The 8,451-nt window shown below is 42.7% G+C and overlaps 1 protein-coding gene across 2 annotated transcripts in view; it reads right to left on the bottom strand.

Annotated features, from left to right (window-relative positions):
* PTPRR (protein tyrosine phosphatase receptor type R) overlaps positions 1–8,451 on the bottom strand; it is a 283,812-nt gene that overhangs the window by 110,531 nt on the left and 164,830 nt on the right. For both annotated transcript variants that reach the window (XM_004700448.2, XM_004700449.3), the window contains one exon: positions 2,880–2,990. In XM_004700448.2, the coding sequence (XP_004700505.1) occupies positions 2,880–2,990 (111 nt within the window). The remainder of the gene's footprint in view (positions 1–2,879; positions 2,991–8,451) is intronic.

Here is an 8,451-nt window from a genome sequence, read left to right as displayed (position 1 = left end):
CTGTCTGGTCTTCAAGCACCCAGGTCACCTGTCTTGTCTTCAAGCACCCAGGTCATCTGTCTGGTCTTCAAGCACCCAGGTCATCTGTCTGGTCTTCAACTTGACTCTGACTCATGGAGACCTTCTGTGTGTCAGAGTTGAGCTGTGCTCCGTAGAGTTTTCAATGGAAGTCAATTTTAGAAGACAATTGATAGTCTTTTTTTTTTAAACTGAAGGTTGAATTTGAACCATGAACTTTTTGATCAGCAATTTACCGTATTAACACCCGGGGATGTTCATTGCCACATAGTCCACACCCTAGACCCCTTGCTTAGGAGATTTGCCCACACATTTTCTTCTCTGCTCACTGCTACCCTTCCAATGTCTACTTCACTCACTCACCATCAAGCTGGCTTCTTTGTGGCCCTTTCCATGTTTGATCTTTGAAAACATTAACTGAATTTTTCTCTGTGTCCCCTTCTAGTGTACAGGCGTTGGGAGGACTGATCTGTCTTCTTCCCTCCTTGACCTTTCGCGGCATGCCCATAGTGAATGCTTCAAAGGAGCTTGGCGATCGAATGCCCGGATGCATGTACCCAGCAAGCCAAAAGGAGCATTGGAGCAGACTCACTTGGCTGTCTGACTTTGACATTTGTATCTTGTAAATATTGGGAAAGGAAGAATTGCCCTCTGGCCCCAGTTGGTCAAGGGTGTGGCTACTGAAGTTCTTTTGCCACTTGGCACCATGGAGGGGTTTATCTTGTAGTATACACAGATCCTGGGGTGGGGGGCATGGGGAGTTCAGTGCACAGTTACTAAAGAAAAGCTGTGGCCTTGAACCCACCCAGAGACATCACAGAGGAAAAAGGCCCGGGGACATGCCTTTGAACGGTTTTGCAGCCATGCAAACCCTGTGATCACAGTTTTGCTAGGACACGCATGAGGTTGTTCTGTGTAGAATCTACTTTACAGCAACTGGCTTGTTTTGTGGTTATTATTTGGAGTGGTACTTAGGGACTTCCTGAGTTAGAAATGTGAGCTCTCAAGTATATATTGGATGATAACACACTGCCCTGTATGCCTTGGAAGATGCACAGCCGGAATGCTTCTTAGAAGTGAGGCTAGGGAGACTTCTTCTCGTGCATTTTGGACAGGTTATCTAAAAGGCCCGTCCCTTGAGGACACCATCCTTAGCAAAGTAGAGGATCCATCAAAAAGAGGAACACCCTTCACGAGGATTGGCGCAGCAGCTGCAGCCATGGGCTCACACACCGCCCTATCTGAGAGGATGGCTGGGGACCAGGCAGCACTGAGTTCTCTTGGGCATGCCGGCCCTGTGAGTCGGAACCCACTTGGTGGCACCTAACAGCAGCCACGGTCCTTCAGGGCTGCACCTGCATCTGCTCGCCCACTCTCCTCCTTTGGTGCTCGCCTTTGCTCTTTGGGGTCTTATTCCACTTCCTTCTTTCCTTGCTTCCCTCCCTCCCCTCCTTTTTCGTGGATGAGAGTAATATAGCAATTATGTGGAGAAGAGAGAGAACAGGACCCAAGGTTTCCTGTAGGAAGGAAAAGTATAGCCTCATCGTTTGAAGTGAAATGAAGCACAGCAAGGTAACACACCCTCTCCACACCAAAAATAGCAACAACAACAATAACAAATGGCCGATGCTCTCAGCTGCAATCTCCACAAAACCTCCAGTTTCCTCCTCAGCATCTCATTAAAATTCATTTTTTTTAATTTTCAAAGTTTTATCACTTAAGACATAAAAATCCATATTTCTACCCAATCTTATTCTTTTAAAGAAAACCCATTTTCTTAATATTGACAGCTTGAAGGTGTTTTTGCTACTCTGGATATTTTGTTCTCCAGAGAACGTGTTGACCTGATGCATGACCTTGATTGTTTTGTCACTTCTAAACTACTACTTACTCAGTCTCTACCTTTCCAGACTGCGGTCCCCATATCTCTCCCATACGTCCCTCCCAGTAGAGGGAGTACAAATGAGCAAACTCTAACAAGACACAGTTGATTGCAGCTAGAATAAGTAGCATGATATCTTTTTGGGGACATTTAAAAACTAAAGAAGGAACATTTTAAAAAATGTGCCAAATTAAAAAGAACATAGCTTACAGGAAAAAAGATATTAAAACCCATTTGTAAACTCCAAATATTGTTACACCAGAAAATTTGCAAAGGACTAGGGAAAAAATCATCATTCTATTTGAAATATAAGTGCTTAATTCATTCAATACCAAATAGCACTAAGTCAGTGAGTTTAGGCTTAATTGTAGGCCTGTTTTTGTTTGTTTGTTTGTTTGTTTTTAAATTAGAGATATGTGGCTAAAGATCACAAACTTGTAACATATAGAGCAATTGCAGCATATGCATTTTATCTTATTCAGCTACTAACCAAATTAGTTGGTAGAGGATTGTTTAGCCTTTGCACCTATAAACACCTGCTTTTCAAGTTTGGAATTTTGTAGAACGTTTTCAAGACCCTTCAGAAATAAGGAAATCAACCACTCCTTAGGACATATTTCCTCTTCTCCGCCCGCCCGAGTCTCATAAAGATGGTATGAAAGAAGAAATGAAGTAAGCCCAAAGAGTGCCTATGGGAATGAAGTGGTTTTGAAGGTTTCAGCGACCCAGCACATCACTCTTTAAAGCGTCACACTTAGGACTGATCAAGTTACTAGAAACCACAAAGCAATTGCAGCCTTATTGTGCACTTCCCCACCCCTTATTCCATAGGCTTCCCTTTAGCACTCACTCAGAAATATTCCCAACAAAACAGAATGCACCGTCTAGCTTCCGCCAGCAGTCCTTCCCCCACCCATCTGTATGGCAGTGCATTCAATGGGCTCAGCAAAAGAGAAAACAGACGAAGAAGCAAACTTACCATCAAACACGTTACTATAATAACAAAGATGCTGAGGAAAATGACAACCGCGTAAAATCCTTCCGTGCTCCAGATTTTGTCCGCTTCGTGCTGCCCTTGTAAAACATTTTTCTTTAAAAGCAAAACAGAAAGTCCACCGTTAAACGCAAGCTTGAGCAGAGTCGTGCTCTCTGAGCTACAAAACAGCGTACTAGCTTTGCTCCATTCAGACTGGGGAGCCCACCTGCAGCCTGCTGCCAGGGCTGCTTTTCAAGGGGCTCTCAGCCCAGGGGCTGCAAGCTTTGTGCACCGGGAGATGCCCGATCCTCTGGACGGGAACTAGCGTGCCTGTGGTGGCACAATCGGGGCTCAGGCTGCGTGCACGAGCCCCTCAGTCTCCGGGCCAGCTACCTGGCTCCTAGGTAAGAGAATTACATTCTTATCTGTGTGTGGGAAATTGTTTGTGAAGCTTTCCTCACTCTGTTTTATGTTCCCTCCCACAACACTGTCACCCTGGCTCACGTGTTGTCATGCAGCTTTTTACTTTCAAACAAAAGTGAAACAGGTGCAAACAGACCGCAGGATGCATTAATAAACAGCCGTCTCACAGGAGCGTTTCCGTCTTTTGTTTACCTCTGATCACATTTCTCTCCCCGCCTCAAACGGAGTCTACTCTGTCAAAATTTGATGCGAGTACCTTTCCGGTCTTATACAATTTCAGGATGCTGTATTTTCTTGAGAGCGAAAGCAAACACTCAGAAAAGCCCAGCTAGTTGGTAATAGAAGGTAAAACAAATAGGTTTGTTTATGTGAATTGTATTTTTGTTCACTACTTTGGAACTAGGATGGAGAAGAAGCATGAATAAAATATGAACGAGTTGCTAGGTTTTATTCCACTTTTTTTTGAAGTTGCATTCCCCAAAATACAGTTGTAGAAGGAAGTTGTTTTAAAATTCCAGAAGCTTTCTAGAGGGCCGCCGTGAGTCAGAACAGACTCGAGGACAGTGAGTTATGCAGACTTCTGGTTGAAGACATTTTAACTTGAAATCAAGGGTTTATAGCGAGGGAACACCCATGAGAGTGAGATCACCATTTAAAATTCCATTTTCTTGGTGACTACTTCTGTTTCTCCCCTAACAAGAGCGCTGATCTGTTCTGCAGTGTTTTCTCCACATGCAACGCAGCCTTGTCTTGTAGATGTCTGAATGTTGAAGTCATTGCCCTTTATTTTTCAAGCTTAAAAAAAAAAAACCCCACATAAGTTCAACATTCGTAAGTTATATGAAAAACAAAATATTTTTCTTGTAAAATGTTTTATAAAACTTTTATTTTATTAATCAAGGTGGGTGGGAAAAAAACACAAATTCCTGAGTGCAATTGTGATTATAGAGAGGAAATTGCTCGAATTCGTTGCTTTCATTTTCTTCTCTTGTAAAACAATTGGATGCACACATTATAATATCTGATTACTCCTAAGACCAAGACACATTCACAGAAGCAAGACAAGACACAGGTATACATTTATTGCTGTTGTTGTTTTCTTAAGGAACTCCAGTTATACATTGGATTCTTAATCACAAGGTCAGCAGTTTGAAACCAGCAGCTGCCCCAAGGGAGAAAGATGAGGCGTTCTGCCCGGTCAAGGTTTACAGCCTCAGAAGTCCACAGGGGGCAGTTTTTCTCTGCGCGTAGGGTTGCTCTGAGGTAGAATGGACTGGGTTACATTCTTCTGGAGGGGCTGTGGCAGTGCAGGGGTTAAGGAGCTCATCTGCTAGTGATCACTGCTGGAGATCTGCAGTCTTTCTTTGTTTCGGAGGAGCCTGGTGGCACAGGAGTTAAGTGTTCAGCAGTTAACCCCAAACTTGGTGGCCTGAACCCACCCAGCTGCCCGCAGAGACCTGGAGCTCTGTTCTCATAAAGGCCACGGGCAGTTGTCCGTTGTCATGCGGGGTTGGTATGAGCTGGACTTTCCTCAACAGCCCCCAACATGGACAACTCTTCGATTTGGAACAAAACATCCTGCCAGAAATGACAACTTGGGTTTAAGTGCTAACTTTTCTTTTACTCTCTCTGACATCAGCTAGTTTATGATTCCTTTGTCTCTGTCCATGGCGCTGGAAATGAATGGAAAGTAAAGCTCATGTTGAAATCAGGCACACATTTAGAAATTAATTGTCTGGCAGGCACTACACAGCATTCATTGCTCGCTACAAGAGCCAACTAGCTAAGCCTTCCAGCAGGCAGCACACGCTTGTCAAATGCGAGCATGAGCAGGTGAGTTTAAGCATACATAACATTTAGAGGAAAAGGTCTGGTTAGGTGGGTGGGAAGAAATTTTGTGTTCCCACTTGGTTTGTCTCCTGCCCTCTCTTTGCACCCATTTCCTAGAGTAAGGAGTCCTGGTCTTGCAGCAATTAAAACCATCTGCTGCTAACAGGCAGGCCAGTGGCTTGACCTTTCTGGCCATGGCCGGAGAGTGGTCTGGCAGTCTGCCTCCGGAAAGATTCTCAACCTTTATACAGTTCCTCATGTGGTGGTGACCCGCCAACCATAAAATTATTCTTGTTATTACTTCATCACTGTCATTTTGCCACTCTGATGAATTGGGCGACCCCTGTGAAAGGGGTTTTAAACCCCCAAAGGGGTCGTGACCCACAGGTTGAGAACCGCTGCACTCTGGGCAGTTCTACTCTGTTCTACAGAGCGGCTGCCAGTCAGACTCTGTTTGGGGTTTGGTTGGAGTTTGGTCTTCTTTATTACTACAGATCTCTTGGGATATTAACATGCCTCTTTCTGTTCAAGACAGACCAGTTTGTTTTCTTCTTTAACTGAAGCAGTGATGAATACTTTGTTAACCATCCCCCATTCGCTTCAGAAAAACAAGTGCTTTGAACTCTTAGAACTTAGTCACCACTTTCTTGGTAAATAGCTTTCCTTCTGACTCATGCAATCCTGCTGAGTATTACTATATTTGTACAGAGATCTAAAGCACTTGATAAGGATGGGGCAATAAATGGAAAAGTTTATAGTCAAGATCCCACAAATAGAAAGGTTGTAATGCAGCAGAATCTCCGATCTAACCTTTGCATAGCGTTCATGCGATGACTTCAGGACTTTGTTTGGGGCCGAGGGTTCAACGTTCGAAGCTGCGTGGCTGAGTCAGACCAGTGCCACTATGCTATTTCCCGTTTCTCTGCTAACAGAGTTGCAGGGAAAAGAGCAAGGGGGGTTCGTTGACTAAATGCTGGGCAGATTTCGGTATTGATCATAATGGCTTTACTGGATCCTGTTGAAGTTGATACAATCTCATTTCCTAGTCTCGCTCTTGTATTTAAAGACAAAACAAAACAAAGTGTGATTCCAGATGCTGGAATTTAGGAGATACATTGATTCAGAGACTGAAGCATGTAGAATAAGAAAAAGGTTAAATTGTTAGAAATTATCTGGATGGGTTTAATTAACTGACATAAGTGAGATGTGTGCGACAACACATGATTTTCATGGCTCGTACCAAACTTTTACTGTACATGTACAAGGTGAACGACTGGTTTGAATGACCTCACATATGTTAAAATTGATTATATACCTCTTTAGCTCTGTATGGCTCCAGCTATAGTTTCTCAGACTGCTGGCTAATGTTCCTAGTTCAAAGGTATAATCACTCAATTTGTGGATGAAAGTTTAGATTTATATATCATGGTTATTTATTTTTGTAAACATTCCAGGAATATATTAGTCAGCACATTGGCTTGGTATTTAAAGAAGGTAGCTTCCTCCTTTGAAATATAGAACCTGTGAAACTGGAGTAATTTGCCATTGAACAAAAACAAAATTAAAGGAAAAGAAAACAAGTAACCCAACAGAAACCAAACAAAGCCTCTAGCTGACCTCATCAGTTCAATGTCAATGCAGACCTCCCTGTTAAATAGACACTTAATGAGCTGCATAAAAATAATTTTAAACAAAAATCATAATAGCAACTTTTATTTTATTTTCTTGATGGGTTGAGTTATTGGGCAAGAAGAGGCCAAGGTTTCATCTTTATGAACAGCTTAGGAAAAAATACTAAAATAACATGTGAGCACTTACAATGCTCTAAGGACCAAATAAAATATTGATAAGGAATGACCAGGCTTACTCTCAAGAAATCTGGATTTGAAATGAATGAAGATGAACAAGCAAATGCAATAGTATGTTTGGTATTTTTTTTAGAACCAAACCCCGGGCCAAGGGAAAAACAAATGATCTGAAATTGATGGTGAGGAGGGCATAGGATGCCTGGGGGGCTTAATCAAGGGCAATGTAGGCGAGAGGAAGTTTCGAAATCTGAATGAAGGCTGAACATGATAGTGGGACAAGAGGAAAGTAAAAGGAAATAGAGGTAAAAACTAGGAGGCAAAGGGCATTTATAGAGGTCTAAATACAGGCATGTATATATGTAAATACATTTATATATAATGATATGGGAACAGATCTATGTACATATATTTATTTGTTAGGCATTAAGACAGTAGATGATGGACACTGGGCCTCCACTCAGGACTCCATTAATGCAAGAACATTTTGTTCTAATAACCCAGCATTCTGTGATGCTCATCTTCCCTGACACGATCGTGAAGACAAAATTAGTGCATAAGCAACTGTCGTGAAGAGAGCTGGTGGTGCCCAGCTATCAAAAGATATAACATCTGGGGTCTTAAAGGCTTGAAGATACACAAGCGGCCAGCTAGCTGAGAAGCAACAAAGTCCACATGGAAGAAGCACACCAGCCTGTGTGATCATGAGGTGTTGATGGGATCAGGTATCAGGCATCAAAGACCCAAAACAAAGCAAAAAAAATCATACAAATGTGAATGAGGAGGAGGTCAGAGTGGAGACCCAAAGCCCATCTGTAGACAATTGGACATCCCCTCACAGAAGGATCAGGGGGAAGGGATGAGCCGGTCAGTGTGCAGCATAGCACTGATGACACATACAACTTTCCTCTAGTTCTTTAACGCTTCCTCCTCCTCCACTATCATGACCCCAATTCTACCTTACATATCCAGCTAGACCAGAGGATGTACACTGGTACAGATAAGAGCTTGCAACAGGACAGATAAACCCCTCAGGACCAATAATGAGAGAAGTGATACCAGGAGGGTAAGAGAAGGTGGGGGAGTAAGGTGGAACCAATCACAAGGATCTACATATAACCCCCTCCCAGGTGGGACAGACAACAGAAAAGTGGGTGGAGACAGTGGTCAGTGTAAGACATGAAAAAAAATTATAAATCATCAGGAGTTTATGAGGGAGGGAGGGCAGAGGAGGGAGGGGGAAAAAAAGAGGAGCTGATACTAAGGGGTCAAGTAGAAAGAAAATGTTTTAAAAATTATGATGGCAACATATCATGTTTGACACAATGTTCTTGACACTATGGATGCATGTATGGATTGTGATAAGAGCTGTATGAGCCCCTAATAAGATGATTTAAAAAATCAAACTAAGAAAAAGACAACAAAAAGTTCTTTCGTGAAAGTAAATAATGTGTGTTTGCTTGCAGGGGACAACACCAGAGACACAGTGTGGGAATTGCACCCGATCTGATTCCGCC

This window comes from Echinops telfairi, unplaced genomic scaffold (assembly GCF_000313985.2).
Source record: "Echinops telfairi isolate 266 unplaced genomic scaffold, ASM31398v2 ScPeMD7_2;HRSCAF=8, whole genome shotgun sequence".
NCBI classification, from domain to species: domain Eukaryota; kingdom Metazoa; phylum Chordata; class Mammalia; order Afrosoricida; family Tenrecidae; genus Echinops; species Echinops telfairi.
This window is presented reverse-complemented; position numbering and strand designations above follow the sequence as displayed.